The sequence below is a fragment of the Rhineura floridana genome, chromosome 4, assembly GCF_030035675.1.
Source record: "Rhineura floridana isolate rRhiFlo1 chromosome 4, rRhiFlo1.hap2, whole genome shotgun sequence".
NCBI classification, from domain to species: domain Eukaryota; kingdom Metazoa; phylum Chordata; class Lepidosauria; order Squamata; family Rhineuridae; genus Rhineura; species Rhineura floridana.
Window position 1 is genome coordinate 132,000,480 of NC_084483.1, and position 16,779 is coordinate 132,017,258.

Genomic DNA, 16,779 nt, shown 5'->3' on the forward strand with positions numbered 1-16,779 from the left:
AAAGGCGAAGTATAAACATTAACATAACATAAACAAATCTTGCTTGCATATCGTATTTTGTTTGGAGGGAAATAAAGCACAACCCCCAGTTCAGACACAATGTTAAAGCAAGGAACATGGTTAGTTCCTCCCACACACTAAAGGAAGAGCAAAATGGCCAAGACGGATATATCTACAGTAAATCATTATACCGACATGAGGGTGACTGTATACTATAGCCAGTGTGGATTTTTCACATTCTGCAAAGTTAAATGGAAAATACCCCCCCCCCTGCCATTCTGATGCTTCCCATAAACTAATTTCAAAACAAAACCTTACAAAACTTATAGTCCTGAACTCAGAAATGCTTAACAACCCTCTTAACTTTTCATGGCGATACACAGAACAGTCAGAGAGAATCAAAAGTTCAAAGTGCAAAAAGAGAGGGAAAACACAGATCTCTTTTGGACTTTTTTGTCAGAGTTCTCATAATTTGTTGAAATTAATTAAAAATCAGCCATGATCACATTACTGATCTTACCCTTACTCTGACTTTCATCTTCTGCAGTTTAAAAGTTAAAAAAAAATGCTTGGCTGATTTTTAAATAATTTAAGAAATTTTACCTTGAACTCAATGATGTCTGGCATGCTCAGTAAGAACCAACTGTCAGTGTTCTAAAAGCCACACTCACAGCTGCGTGGCTTAGCTAATCAGGGGGCAACACCCACGCCAGGCCTTTATTTCACTTGAGACAGTCATGGCTTCCCCCAAAGAATCCTGGAAGTGTAGTTCGTGAAGGGTGCTGAGAGAAGTCTCCTATTCCCCTGCCAGAGCTCCAGTGGCCAGACTGGTTTAACAGTCAGCCACTCTGATTGAAGCTGTGTGAGGGGAACAGGGCGTCTTCGAGCAACTCTCAGCGCCCTTCACTAACTACACTTCCAAGCATTCTTTGGGAGAAGCTATAACTGTGTAAAGTGAAATAAAGGTCTGGTGTGAATGTGGCCAGGGACAGCTTTGGTTTAAATTTGGGTGGGAGGCTACATGTACCTGCTGTAGAATAAAAAGGTGGGGGAAACACTGAAAACCAATGATACTGTTCACAATGTTTTCTTTTTGGAAAGGAAAGGGGCTTCCCTTCTGCCCAGTGCCCGCCCACCCACCCACCCACTCTCTCTCTCTCCTCCCCTCCCCGCCTCTCCCAGGTCAGTTTCACCTGTCCTAAACATGATTGCACAGAAATAAAACCCGTTGAACTCAAAAAGTATGCAAATGATCAGACCCACTCTCCCTTCTCAGCCCTCCTATCCCCTCCCTCACCCTTCCTTTGCCCCTCCCTCCCCATCCCCATCCCCTTCTAATCTCCTCCTTCCCCGTCCCCTTCTATTTGGGCAATCAGCCCAAATAGAAACAAGACATGTGCTGTGCTGATCTTGTTTTAACAGAGAGGAAGCAACAATATTAAGACGTTTGATATAGTTCAGATAGTCACTTTAAATATGTTTGCTTTACTTGGCAATTTTAGTGAAGTTTCTTATAGTAAATCATTTTCTTTTGCTTCTGTTTCTGTGATTATGTGAAGTACAGCAACACTTTGCAACACTAAAAAAAAGCTGCAAAAACAATTCTGGAATAATGGCACTGACTGTTCTGCAGAATAGTTTCCAGTGGACATGAGGAGTGTCTCAGTTTGCACAAGATAAAACAGTGGGAGGTGAAATATATTCTAGCGAAATTCTAGGTGTGCTCTATGTTTTAATTGACCATGCCCACCTTTTCTAAGAGTGGTTTCAACATAGCAGGCTGAAAACATGCATCTTGGGTAGGCCAAGTTTGTTTTTTCCAACAGCTAGAGTCATTGCTTAAGCAGCAACATATTGTAATCAATCTGATTTTACATGAAACTGCAGTTTCAGATTAAACAGTTAATGCGCCCAAAATAGAAATATTAACATAACCTCCAGTTTGAAACACAAAAGGTTGTCTTCACCATCATATGACATTGAACAATAAAAAGGCTTTGAAATTAATAAAAATAAATTTGACACAGATTTCTAGGATGAATAATGCGATAAATAATTTCTAGGTTAGATTCTCTGCAGAAACAGTAGAAACATAGGAAAGAAGCAAATAAAAACACAAACATACAACAATGTAATTCTCCATCTTTGGAGATGGCAGGTGTTGCCACCGCTCACCATATGCTGAAGCACATTTTACCAAATTCTTCCAAGCTACACAGGAAGTGTATTGGACTGTAAAAGAGCAACCCAAATTGTGTTTGCATTTTGATAAATTTGTAGGGCAGTACAGTACAAAATTGGGGGCATAGCTAATGCCGTGGAAGAAAGAAACAGAATTCAAAGGGACCTTGATAGGCTGGAGCATTGGGCTGAAAACAACAGAATGAAATTCAACAGGGATAAATGCAAAGTTCTACACTTAGGAAAAAGAAACCAAATGCACAGTTATAAGATGGGGGATATTTGGCTCAGCCATACAGCATGTGAGAAGGATCTTGGAATTGTCGTTGATCACAAGCTGAATATGAGTCAACAGTGTGATGTGGCTACAAAAAAGGCAAATGCTATATTAGGCTGCATTAAGAGAAGTATAGTTTCCAAATCGTGTGAAGTACTAGTTCCTCTCTATTCAGCACTGGTTAGGCCTCATCTTGAATACTGCATCCAGTTCTGGTCTCCGCACTTCAAGAAGGATGCAGACAAACTGTAACAGGTTCAGAGGAGGGCAACAAGGATGATCAGGGAACATGTTTCAAACTGGGCATGTTTAGCCTGCAGAAGAGAAGACTGAGGGGAGATATGATAGCACTCTTCAAGTACATGGAAGGTTGTCACACAGAGGAGGGCCGGGATCTCTTCTCAATCATCCCAGGGTGCAGGACATGGAATAATGAGCTCAAGTTGCAGGAAGCCAGATTTCAACTGGACATCAGGAAAAACTTCCCAACTGTTAGAGCCATATGACAATGGAACCAATTACCCAGAGAGGTAGTGGGCTCTCCGACACTGGAGGCATTCAAGAGGCAGCTGGACAGCCATCTGTCGGGAATGCTTTGATTTGGATTCCTGCATTGAGCAGGGGGTTGGACTTGATGGCCTTATAGGCCCCTTCCAACTGTACTATTCTATGATTCTATGAGTATCTCAGAGAGGTCAGGTCTCCTGCTCCCCTGGTGCATTTAGTATAGCTGCTCAATTGCCTTGCTTTTTAAAGTTTGATAGAAATATCTGTTGGGTATAGGTATGTTCTTCAACCACATGTGATTTTTTTGCCTATTAGTGAATTAACCATGGTTTTCTATGGTGTCCAAACTGGACATTATTGCTTGTGCTGATCTTCTATAGCTTCATCAATCAGGAATGAGTATTTGACTAACAGAGCAAATTACTTTCATCAAAATGCTAGGACCAAATTTACCTTATCTACCTTCTAGCCCCAGATTCATTAAAGAGGATCCTTCATAGGGAGCTCAAGATATCATTCAATACACAGACGTTGAACACACAGTCTCTGGACCAAAACAGATGTGATAATTGCATTTATGCACAGATTTTTTTAAAAAATGCAAATTGCATCAGGGCTCATAAATATCAGTATTTAACCATTTCCCCCCCACTATGATCCCAAGGAAACTACTTCTGAAGGAGCTACTTGCTGTTGGGAGAAAATTCTTATTGGTGCCAATAATTAGTAGCCCCTTGCCCTGTACTGAATATTCTTTGCATTTAACATCATACTATCATTTAGCCTTCTCTTAACCACAATTCAGAGAAACAAAAAAGGAACAAAAGTCTAACTTACTCCACCCACTTTAACAGCTGCAATCATCTTAATTTAATGCATAAAGTTTGTGTCATGCTTTTGTGTAAATCCAAAGTATTAAGTTAGGAGTGGCTGATGTAAATTCAAGTAGTAGCGTAGCACACTAACCTGATATTATACTTAATATATTCCTTCATATTCTGCCATTTACTCGATTGCAACTTACAAGAGTAACTCTGCTTTTCTATGAGTGAGATCACATGACTCAAGCCCCATTTATGCTACTAGCAATGAAATATTAAAAATGAAAGACAACTTTGCTTCTTTTTTTAATACATCAAATGTCATACCAGCAGTATATAGAGTATGCACAAAAATTAAGGTTACACACTGAAAATCTTTAAATGAACCGTGCACTGATTTAGTCTCTTCGCAATGGTACCATCTCCTCTTTGATTCCATCTTTTGTGATAATGCAGATTTTGAGTGCATCCCCAGTGTACACATCTCTTTCTGCAGCAGAAATAAAGACATCCTTTACTAACTGCATAGCTTTCTCGAGAGACAAAGACACGTGTTCTACATGCTGCATGTTCTTGAGGCCAACCTTTTAAAAAGAAAGACATTTTAATTAACCTTCAGCTTCTCACTTCCAGGTGACAACTATGATAATGGTTACTGCAACTACTATATTATGACATATCAAAACACCAAGACTGGCAGATATTTTAACTGGCCAAGTTTTGCCACTCAGGAATCCAAATGTTTAAAGAAGCCATTTTGACAAAAAATGGCATGTGATCATTACATTCATTGGGGGGGGGAGGGAATAAGGGAATAAAGCAAAAGTCATTTACACATTTACTTTAGCTCCATTTGCTGGAAATCATCTATCCACTGATTCCATGACATCAAACTGCAATACTTAATGACAACTTTCACATGTTCAAAGCAGGTGATAAATGCAACCATTATTTGGATGCAGTGTGTGAACATATTATATGGCAAATAAAGTAGTCCTCAACACTGAATTAACAAAAAGCATCAGGGATGGAACTGCTCCTATTTTCCATTCTGCTATGAAGGTGGCCTTCTAATGCCTGTGGCATGAACATGTTTCATCAGCCAGAGAGTAGCACTGCTTTGTAGAATTAGAATTCCTTTAGGAACTCATAGCCTATCAAGTTAAATCCCCAGATTTGCTTATCAGCCCATCTGCTGAAGAAAAACTTATACTACTCATCAACAGGCTAAGAGGAAGGAACCACCAGCTTGTGTAAAGCAGCCATGTCTGGGATTCTGGAGCAACATCTTTATCACCAGAGGTGACTAAACAAGTGACCATTTACAAGTCTGTTCTCGTGTGCGTGGGCATGCGTGTGTGTTGCGTTTGGAATGTTAGATTGGCTATTTCTTTATCAATTTTCTAATAAGTGAAAAACACTGAATTATGGCCATCAGAAGCACATAACAAACTTAAAGGACTTCAGAAACAATTAAACTGTAATAACTCTTTTACCTGGTTGTCTAGCAGAGGCTGCAGCATTGCACTAGCTGATCCACCAGCTTTGAAAGTATCTCTCTGGTAGGAGCCTACTGGATCAAAGCTGTACACTGCACCCTTCCCTTGAAAAATGAAAGAAGGTGACATTAGGATCACACACAGCAAGAACGAATAAGGTGTAAAAGCTAGAGTGGCTTAAGATATGGCAGCCACTTCAGAGTTGAGGGAAAGGATGACGTGGATTTGGCAAAAAGGGTAACTGAACTACCATGAAAAATGGATGAGAAATTGTACAGCTGCCAAAGGATAGCAAAATAACATGAAAATTCAGTCCAAAAGAATGAACTCCAGAAGGCCAACCAGATAATGGCCCAGTTTACACGCAACATTAAACCAAACCATAACTTGCTGTGAATGAACATACATGTGGGTTCCTGGAGCAGACTGCAGTTGAGCCAGTTTGTAATATTATACTTGAATCTAGGCATATGGTTTGTCTCTCCCAGACAACCCTACAAGTGGTAAACCAAGAACAAACCTTGGTTTACGGCTCATGGTTTGTCTGCAGCAATTTAAATCTATTTATTTATTTATTGTATTTGTATACCACCCCATAGCCGAAGCTCTCTGGGCGGTTTACAGTAAATCAATGTAAATGACTAAGAGCAATTTAAAAAACTTGTGGCCTGGTTCGTACATAATGCTAAACCAAGTTCTGTTTAGCCAACATTTGGTTTGTTTGAATGTAATTTGGTTTGTTTCAATATAGGCTGGTGCAGTGGGACAGTGCTGCCTTCCTGACAGTGATGTTGCAGGATGACATCAGGGTTGGGATAAAATGGTTGTAATGTGACTCCTGCTTCCTACCCACAAGTCTTTTTTCACTAAGATTTACTACCTTACCCACTGCCCTTCTGGTCCTGGCAAGTGCCATCACCCCACTGCACCAGGCACTTTGGTTTCAGTGTCTGAACCCCGCCAAGCATAACCATGGTCTGTTTTCTGACAACACACCATAGTGTGAAGCAGTGGTTTATTGCTGACTTACAAACCATCATGATTTTGTTGAAGTATGGTTTGGTGTTATGTCTGAATCCAACAGCCTTGCTGTATTAGAATACTGGCTATCAGTATTAAAATCCAACATGATGCTAGTAGACATGACATATTCTCTCTTCTCCTCTAGCAACATCTTGTGCTCCCCCAATCTGCTTGAAAGGGTCCCCCAATCCCCAAGAGCAGATTTTGGGGATGCACAAAGCTGCAGGGAGTAGAGGAAGGATACATGAGTGGCTACAGGGAGTAGTGGAAGTCCACTCCCCAAGCAAGACACCACAACTAGCTATCACCCAATATAAATACATGGACTATTGTGCTATTTATCGTTAAAATGTTTTCCCCACAGTTATTCCTTTATAGAAAGGAACCTTTCTTTAAGAATCAGAAGTTTATTTTTATGGGATATGTTTGCATTAACTACATTTCATTTTAAAGAGGCTATTTTTAAAAGAGAACCCAATTGTATCTAAAATGTACATTTACAAAATTAAAGATTTTTTGTAACAAGAGTTTAAAAATTCATATTGTTAGCCAGCTTGAGTATCTTTGTTTATCTTTCCTGCTCCTAGGTCAGCTACACTGTCCAAATATATTTGAGATGCAAAATATAGTCATTTGACATCTTATGGTTTCCCTATCCAGAGATGGTGAACGTCTGGACTTCCAGATGTTGTTGGACTCAACTCCCATGGGCCTACCAGAATAACCAATGATCATGGAAGAGCTACAGTCCAATCCAACATTTGGAGGGCACAGATTCTCCTTCTCTGGTGTATGCTTTCATACATGGACCCTCTAATCACATTTAAATAGTGAATCAATTGTATCCACATAAACACAGTGAGCAAAAAATCAAACTGCATTTGTTTCTAAAGGTCGGAAGTTGTTCCTTCTTAGAAGATGTTTTGAAAACAGGGAACTCTTTTCTTTGAGAAACTGAACAAAGTATCGGAAGAGCTCTTTCCCTTGGAAGTTAAGGCTACAATCCTAAATGCATGTGTGAAAGACTAAGTCCCAATGAACACAGTAAATCTTCCTTTCAAGTAAACATGAAGAGGATCCCACATTGGCAGACCAATACTAACCCCAGCTAGATAGCAGTGGGGTGTTTCACACCAGCCATTTCATGCTGATTTAGTGATTGGGCCTGACGGAAGTGAGTCCATCTCAGGATTCAAGAGATTCTAGGCTGGATCAGCCCCTCCCCACAATGCCCTGTTTTGGAGCTTTCTGTAGGCTGCTGCCAGCAGGACATTTGTTCACCTGCCCTTTCAGCAAGCAGAATAGGGCACTCCACACTGGAGAACTGATGATGGTGTCACATCATGAACAGATGTTGGCAGAGCTGTTTTGGGCTGGCTGGAGAAAGATCCCACCCAACCCCTACCCCCTACACCTCAGGGGTTTGGACTGCAGCCGTAACCATATATTGTGATTCATACAGCTTTTCCAAGTTATTACTAGAAAATCAAGAGACTGCTTTCATTTTCACCTGTCCAATAAAAAAAAAGTTATGAACTGTCTGCTTAGTATCTCATGCCAAAAGGAATATTACTACATTTTTGCAAAGGTTTAGTACACATTTGACAGCTTAATCATTAGTGATAGCTAATTTTAGAAACATCTTGCTTTCCTTTTCCAACCTAAAACTATTATCCATCATCTGCAGAAGAGATTTGTCTTTACTGGGAATTCAAATTGGACTTTACCTTCCTCATCCAATCCACCAATTATGTTGTAAACATAGTAAGGGAAGAATCTTCGGGAATACAGGATTGTAGAAAGCATGGCTGCAATAGCCCCTGAGCTCATGGTCTTGTTGTTGGAATGCTTGTACATCTGGAACCAAATGACAAAGAAACAAGGCAGAAGTTCATGCTGAATGTTTCATTGATATGAGCTACAGGACAGCCCTACCAACAGGCAAGGAAAGCAACCACTTCAGGTATCAGTTATCATTTAAGGGTAACAAACTGTTAGCTCTTTAACAGAAACTGTGAAGAAGGGTGTGACAGGGGAAGATTTGAATTTTCTGCTTCACGCACAGCTGGTACAACACTGCACATATTGGCTGCAAAATCAGCTCCAACACACAAGTTTAAACGAGTTTCTTAAAACATCTGGTATTACCCATTACTGTAATTTTACATTAAAGATGGAAATGGACTGCCTTCAAGTCGATTCCAACTTATGGGCGACCCCATGAATACAGTTTTCATGGTAAGCGGTATTCAGAGGGGGTTTACCATTGCCTCCCTCTGAGGCTGAGAGGCAGTGACTGGCCCAAGGTCACCCAGTGAGCTTCATGGCTGTGTGGGGATTCGAACCCTGGTCTCCCAGGTCGTAGTCCAACACTCTAACCATTATGCCACACTGGCTCTCTTACATTAAAACAGTTTCCTACGTTTCACATAGACTGCTGAGGTGAAAAAACAAAAACCAGAGAATTTACTTTCTAATAACAGGAACATAGGAAGCTGCCTTATACTGAATCGGACCAATTGGTCCATCTAGCTTAGTACTATCTATGCTGATTGGCAGTATCTCTTCAGGGTTTCAGACGGGACATTCCCATTCCTTCCTGGAGATGTGGGGGGTTGAACCTGGGACCTTCTGAGCTAGAGCCCTTCACCTATTCATGGGAATAAATGTGAAAAGGGATAGTTAAAACCATACTGGAATAGCACTTCAACTGAATTGTACAGAGGAATGATATTTGATTGCATTTTACCACCATGCCTATAGGAAATTCTAGACTTAAAAATAATGTTTCCTTGCAGATTACTTACTAATGTTTGGCACTTTATTTACAAACATATTATAACAATCTACCTTTAATCTTGCTTCAAGAATTTTAGTAAGTGTAAGACAGTCTCCATGAAATCCACTGCAACCAACGACAGTTGTATCTGTCCTGTACAAATATAAAATTAAAATTTTTAAGTAATCTTGACATGCTATGATGATGCATTTTCTCAGATAAAGATTTGTTAAAGCACCTGTAGTAGTCAATTATAAAATGTCTGAGTTGTAAAAAAAAATACCCAAGCATTCATCTCATTCAATTTTTCATAAACAGTGTAGGAATTACAATCTTACTACTTAACAAGCAGATCTAAAGGCTGATTCGGATGTGCATCAATGTTGTTTGTATACAATATGATAAGCAGCTCATGCTCACTATCCCATGGGGCCATGGAGTGTGAACTTGGATCTAGTACTACACACAACTGTAGCAATTATACACTTATATGGAATGCACTGCCACATGTGATGGCAACCACATGGCTTTAAAGGGGAATGAGACAAATTCATGGATTATTTTATGCCCACCAGTGGCTATTAGCCATGATGGCAAGTAGAACTCCCTTCTTCACAGGCAACATGTCACTGAACACCAGTTGCTGGGTGCAACCAGCACCAAGAGTGATTGTCCCTGTGCATTGCTTGTGGGCTTCCCAGAGGCATCTTGCTGGCCACTGTGAAAAACAAAATGGTAGATTAAATGGACCTTTGGGTCTGATTTAAAAAGACTCTTCTTATGTTCTTACTTCCATGTACTGTGTGTACTTTGGTTCATACAATATGTTCTCCACCAGATAGCAGGCTCTTGAGGACACCACAGTATTACATGGAGAAAAAGTGGCAGTAATTCACATCTCAACCAGCTTTATATTAGACTGTATAGTATTCTATATAGCATAGTAAGTTGCACAAACCCCACCACCTACAGAGAATGCTAGGGACACAATATCCCAAGCACCATTACTACAAAATGGGACACACCACTGTAATCAATTGACAAGTCAAATGTTTACAACTAGGAAATCCCCACCAAAGCTGTTCTTGAGGGATTACATACTATGGCTAGGATACAACAACTATGAAATTAGTTCTTTAACCTCAAAGGGATCTGTTTTTCTTTACACAGCAGTCACTGAGAGAAATGTCAAATGAAATGCATAATATGACATTGTTGGGTGGCAAGTATAGTATGACGTTGTTGATCAAGTGATTATGTGTCAGCTAATCAAAGAAAAAGTAAGGTAAAAAATTAAACTAAGCATGCCCATCTAGCACTCTGGCTCATAGTCTGTATTACCAAAAGTGAGGGAGGGGTATCAAACACATTAACAGAAATAAAATAATCACTGAAGAGCTATTCTACTGTAAGGCTGGCAACACAATCCTATGTATGCTTTTTCAGAAGTAAGTCCTACTGAGTTCAATGGAACTCACTCCCAAATAAGTAGGTATATAGTACTTCAGCCTAACACAATAAAACTAAGGCTACAACCCTGTACCTACTTACTTAGGAGTAAGTCCCACTGAACTCAATCGGACTTCTTAATAGACATGTATATAATTGCACTATATTATGCCAAGAATGCATTCCCAGTTGGAATCCATGAGACATATCCATTAAGAAAACTAGAAGGCTGTATCATGTAACAAATAAAATGAGGTATGCAAGAAGGGGCAGTGAAATTAAAGGTACCTCACACCCCAAAGCCAGTCTGGTCTAGCAAATCTTTTTCCTTTGCCTTAGCAAATGCTCAAGGAATATAATAGAAAAGGATAGGATAGAGTACTGTTACTTTAAATCAGGGGTCACCAGCCTTTCTAGACCAGAGGACACATTTCAAATTTTGAAAGAGTGCTGGGGGCACCAGTCACAAAATGGATGCCATGGGGGGCATGGCATAACATAAAAGTAGAGAACACTCATGGTGAAGCTTTTCCCATAATTGTATTTCCATACTAGAAAAGGCCTGACCTGTTAAATTTGTGCTGCCATATTGCTGTTAAAGGCAGAAGAACCATGTTTTTCTCCCAGTATCAATCCTAAACCAAAACCAAGGCTGCCATCCTGTACCCACACACCTGGAAGTAAGCCCCATTACTTACTTTTGAGTAAACATTTATACCACTGTACTGCAAGTTAACTATACAATGATTTCTTAATGAGTCCCTTGCCTATCGCTCCTGCAAAGCAGGAGACCTGCCTCTTTGCAAAGTTTTCACATTTGCCTTTTGGGGAGAGGAGGGTTCTTTAACATTCACTCACACTTATTGTGTAGTAGTATTTGCAGAAAATAGCCCCTAGGCACTACATGATCTCAGGTAAACCCAGCAAAAGAAAAATCTGTCCTGCTTATTAGGGAAAAAGGAAGGGCAAACTATGGAGACTCCAAGGACTAGGAAGAAAAAAAAGGACAGAAGCAAGAAAACTGCACTAAAAGGGAGGACAAAAGAGCACCTCTTTAGGATCCCAAGGATTCCTATTGCCTGGTATCCAAACAACTCACTTATCAATCACAGCTCTGGCTTCACTCATGGGCTAATAACACCGACACATTTTATAGCCTAAAACATCTTGTACATTTATAGACATTAATAGTGCACTTTTCACATAGCCTACCAACATTCCAAGAGCTACTTTAGCAGCAGAATCTCACATATGTTTATTCAGAAGCAAGTCCTGCCATGTTCAGTGGAGCCCGGCCCGGCCTCCAAGAGGTCTTGTGTATCTTTAAAAGTTGTGCAGGGGGAAGTGAGAATTCCACCTTGTGGTTTTTCCCATTACAGTGCTGCAAGAACACCTGCACTTAGCTGACTTTCTCTTCTCCTAAAGATACAGGACCAGTCTCAGGCCCTGAGCCTGGCAACCCTACCTAGTAAGCATGCCTTGTGATTTTTTAACTTTTCTTATACTTGGACAGCACACTCCCTCTTTGTGACATATTGCAATGTACTTTTAAACATCTCCCTCAGTTTCAAAACCTGCTTGCCTTGAAGTATGGAGGAGTAGGTGTTAGTGTTCAAAACACACGTTTTCAAAACTACTGTATAGTCAAAGAATATCATCATATTGCCACTAGATGGCATATTATCTTAAAAGATATAGTAAGGTTAGGCAAGGCAAAGCTCTATATTTAGTTACCTAGAATAATGATAACGAAGTTAACAGTTTATAACCGTTTATAAGAAATGAAATAAAAGTTAGAAAAATGCAGGGGTCAGTGAAATTCTATTTTAAAAAGATTTCTTTTAAAAGAATAGTGGATAATTAAGTTAGCTGAACCTAACATTGGCATTCTTGACTACTACAGGGCAATTAGTTTTAGGTTGTCTCAAGATAAACTTACAGCTTGTAGCACTTTGGACTGTCTCTACTATGAATTGCATAGTCTTCACTCAGTCGGGTATCTGAGGCAACAATACAGAAGTCTTCACCAGCAATTGCCAATATAGTCCTTTAAAAGAAATAAAAGAACAGACAATGGTTCTGAATATATTTAGCATATGCTAATTATTCAGTTCTGGAATCCATCCTATAAGCATGTATTACTGATTTTGCTTTGCGGCTTTGAAACACTTCTGCTGAACTCAGCAGAATTTTAGAACTTAAGCTGAAGTGTATCCCATGTGATTACTGCAATGTGTACCTTCATCTGATTGACCAGAGAGCAAATATGCCTACCAGCTCTCAATCAGCTGCAAGGAATCTAGAATTCCAAAAAGGTAGCCTAAGACATCCTTGTTTTTCTAATCTCAGCTGTCAATTTATGTTTACATCACAGAATTAAATATAACCAGGATGTGATTGCACAACAGCCAAATCTGACTGATTCTGCTCAACAACAGAATGCAAAAGAAATAGAGGATTCACACATTTCCCCAAAACCGTGGCTAGTGGATTTTAGAACACTTGTAAAAACTATGCCATGGTACTGTGAGTCCTCCTTTTCTAAGAAAGCCTCCAAAGACTTGCCTGAAAGAACACAGACATCCCTCTAAAATACAAATGAAAACTGGATATACAGATGGTAGCTGTGAAAAAATGAAATACAATTGATTTCATGGTTGAGTACTGATACTAATAAAGTTAGGGGAATAAAGGAGTGACCCTCATAAATGGGAAAACCCAAATTCCAGAAGAAAGCTAGATAGAATGGAAAGGTGGGATGAAAAGCATTTTGTACAAAGCCAGATGTGAAATCACACAGATTCTATTCAGACCTTAGGACTAACACATGGAAACCATGAATGAAGAAGTCTTACTCTTCCCCACCTTCACAGAACATCTGCATAGAGCTTCTGTTTGACATCCTGGGCTCCTTCTGGGATGAAGAGTGGGGCAAAAATTTAATAAATAATAATAATAATAATAGGGATGCATTAAGGATTCATCCCTTCAGCTGACTCTCACAAGAGATTAGTGATTTTGTGCTTTAGTGGTGGTTGTTTTTATTGATGGCACTATTTTTGAACTTGTATTTTAGTGTTTTAACTTGGAAGTGGTCTTATCTGTGCCTTCTATGGGCAAAAGGCAGTGTAGAATTTTAAGAAGTAACTATCAAAGACGTAAGCCCACGCTAGGAAGTAGAGAGATCGCCCGTGCATAGGGTTGCCAGGTTCAGGGCCTGAGACTGTTCCTATATCTTTTAAAGATACAGAAAACCTCTTGGAGACCGGGCCTGGCAACCAAGAAGTCTTCTGTATCTTTAAAAGGTGTGCAGGGGGAAGGGAGAATTCCACCTTGTGGTTTTTCTCATTACAGTATTGCAAGAACACCTGCACTTGGCTGACTTCCTCTTCTCCTAAAGATACAGGATCAGTCTCAGGCCATGAACCTGGCAACCCTACCCGTGCGTGAAACTATCATAATTTTGGCAAGACAGACCGAAGAGAAAGGGACGGGTGGGAGAGGAGAAGTGGCAGAGGACTACTTATGCATCATAGAACAGGAAAGCAGGCAGCTTTCAGGCTAGCAGGTAACCAGATACTTACCCGCCATTGAAGGTGTAGGGGGAAAAGCGGTGTTGTACCGCAGCACTCCGTTTAACCTCACAACCCTGAACAAGTGAGCGGTCGACGTAGCCGGCTGTAGACAACATTGTATGTTCAGACACCCGCCACTTCCCGGACCACTGCTGTCTCACGGCAAAATGGCGCCCCCGGAACCGGAAATAGACTTTCCAAGCCCTCTCTGGTTGGGCTCTTCTATGCCGGCCCTTGTTAACCATAAGCGCGTGACAGCACCATCAGCAGTTGGAGGTTGATAAAACTCACCAAGGACAGTAGAATCTCCGGAGGGGAGGGCGGAAGTGAAAGGGGAAATGTAACCTAAGGACGCTTCTTGGCGAGTGGAGGGGTTACTGCAATAATGAGGGACTTGTACTCCAGCTCTCATCAGCCTCAGCGTGCCTGGCCAATGGTCAGAAATAATGGGAACTGGATAACCTTTAACTCAATTTTGCTTTCCCCCGTGTTGTGGCCGTTTTTCTGCTTTTGCCAAAGAGATGAAGAAAGGAGAAAAATACTTCTATAGTGGGTCAGGAGCGTTTTGCTGCTCTACTCTTATCTCTGTGGTGCCCTGATCCATTGGCCTAGCATTGAAGGAAAGGGGTCTGAGGCGCGCACTACTGCACCATCCCGCTCCTTCCCCTTTAGGCACCTATCTCTTTAGGGGCGCGGGGGAAACAGGTCGATTCTTTCGGCGCGCATGCGCCTCTCCTTTTCCCCTTTCTCTCCCGCTGCCGCCCTTAAGAAAGCTGGCGCCCGAGGTAACCGCCAGCGATACTAGCGACTGGTTCGGATGACGCGAAAGAGGTGCGCCGCTCGATGAGGCGAGCGCAGGGCCACAGCTTGGCACGGGAGAACTTCTGGAGTGGTAAGTCGCCGGGTCCGTCAGCTTCGCCCTTTGCCTCCAGCTGCCCTCGTCGCCCCACTGCTAGAGGCCCTTGAGCAACGGCCGGGAGGGGAAGGGGATTTCTAGGGAGGATTCCTAAGCCATTATGTTGGGGGGGGGGCTGCCACGCCGGGAGGGCGAAGGAGGAGCAGGAGCCGCCGCCGCTAGAAACGGCAGTCCAGTGCTTTATCCTTTCCGCTGCCCCTTTCCTCCCTCTGTACCCGTAACGTCAGGACAAGGATTTGGCGCGTCCTTTGACCGTTGCTTCGGCCCAGCAGCCTTCGCTCCTCTCGTGCCTCTTTTCTCTGTTTCCTCAAGTTGGAAGATTCAGGACAGACAAAAGGAAGTACTTCTTTACTCAGCGCATAGTTAAACTATGGAATTTACTCCCACAAGATGCAGTAATGGCCACCAGCTTGGATGGCTTTAAAAGAAGATTAGACAAATTCATGGAGGACAGGGCTATCAATGGCTACTAGCCGTGATGGCTGTGTTCTGCCAGCCTAGTCAGAGGCAGCATGCTTCTGAAAACCAGTTGCCGGAAGCCTCAGGAGGGGAGAGTGTTCTTGCACTCGGGTCCTGCTTGCGGGCTTCCCCCAGGCACCTGGTTGGCCACTGTGAGAACAGGATGCTGGACTAGATGGGCCACTGGCCTGATCCAGCAGGCTCTTCTTATGTTCTTATGTTCTTAAGGGGAAGGGGGCGCGCGGCGACGGTCTCCTAGGTGGCTGTTCCCCGGTGGCTGCATGTGCAGGACAGGGCTGTCCACTGCTTTATCTCCTCTTGGCTTTTACTTTTGCCGATGTGGGATCCCTACTAATGGGGTATAATAACAAGAACAACCAGTGGCTCCAAGGTATGTTCTTACACCTTGACTGACTGTGGACCGCCTAAGCCCGATCCTGTGCATGGTTTTCTTGGAAGCAAGTTCCACTCTGTTGAAGGGGGCTTCTGCACAGGAAAGGGTACTGCATACCCTGTGAATGTAGAACTACACTCTTGGAGAAGAAAACTCTTTCTTTGGGCTCTATTCTATGCACTTTTCCTTGTAAGTCATTTCCGAGTCGACCTGTATAGAAGAATTTGTGAGGCTGAAACCGGCTCTGTAATTCTGGGTGCTATTCTGGGTGCTCTCCTGGGCCACTGAAAGCCTAAAAAGAGTTTGCAAGGAAGAGCCAGTGGAATGTGGCTTGTGCCATTAATCAAACTTCAGTGGGTCTGAATTGGCATAGGTAAATTGGCACTAAATTTAAACAGGTTGGACCAAAAGTCTGTAATGGGCATTAGGGAAATCCATTCAATGCTTATGGGAGCAGCATAAATGGCTAGTGGATGTCAGTCTCTTGAAAGAAAGCTTTAAATGTGAAGCCTGCAGCTGGTACTTAACTGTTTTGAATCGAATTATTTCTCTTGCACTTGTATCTACATTTATATGCAAGCATAACTTTCTCTTTGCATGTGGACGGAAGCATCTACAGATCACAAGAATGAGTGATAATTGACAGTGGTTAGTGAGTTTATATATCAGTATAGTCAATGTTAAATTTGTTGTAAGTCATTTAGAGACCATTGGATATGAGGCTGTAAAGAACTGTTGGGTCAACCCCCCTACACCAGGGCAATTGGTCATGGCCAGGCACAACCTGTATCTCCCTTACTAAGGAGAAGTTAAGGGAAACACCAACCTTTTAAGGTAAGTAGACTGCTGCCACCAGCAGAGTCTCCCACTCTGGGCCAAGGGGAAACCCAAAGTGCCAG

The 16,779-nt window shown here is 41.7% G+C and overlaps 2 protein-coding genes across 3 annotated transcripts in view; one reads left to right on the top strand and one right to left on the bottom strand.

Annotated features, from left to right (window-relative positions):
- Nucleotides 1–4,068: 4,068 nt before the first annotated feature.
- Nucleotides 4,069–14,836, bottom strand: PSMB1 (proteasome 20S subunit beta 1). Its single transcript, XM_061624444.1, has 6 exons — nucleotides 14,121–14,836; nucleotides 12,476–12,583; nucleotides 9,159–9,240; nucleotides 8,036–8,165; nucleotides 5,283–5,389; nucleotides 4,069–4,370 (listed from the first exon to the last, which is right to left on the bottom strand). Exons 1-6 carry the CDS (start codon nucleotides 14,354–14,356, stop codon nucleotides 4,185–4,187), a joined length of 849 nt encoding a protein of 282 aa, XP_061480428.1. The 5' UTR covers nucleotides 14,357–14,836; the 3' UTR covers nucleotides 4,069–4,184.
- Nucleotides 14,409–16,779, top strand: part of TBP (TATA-box binding protein) — a 31,792-nt gene continuing 29,421 nt past the window's right edge. For both annotated transcript variants that reach the window (XM_061624443.1, XM_061624442.1), the window contains exon 1: nucleotides 14,409–15,003. The gene's annotated coding sequence lies outside the window, so the exon portion shown is untranslated. The remainder of the gene's footprint in view (nucleotides 15,004–16,779) is intronic.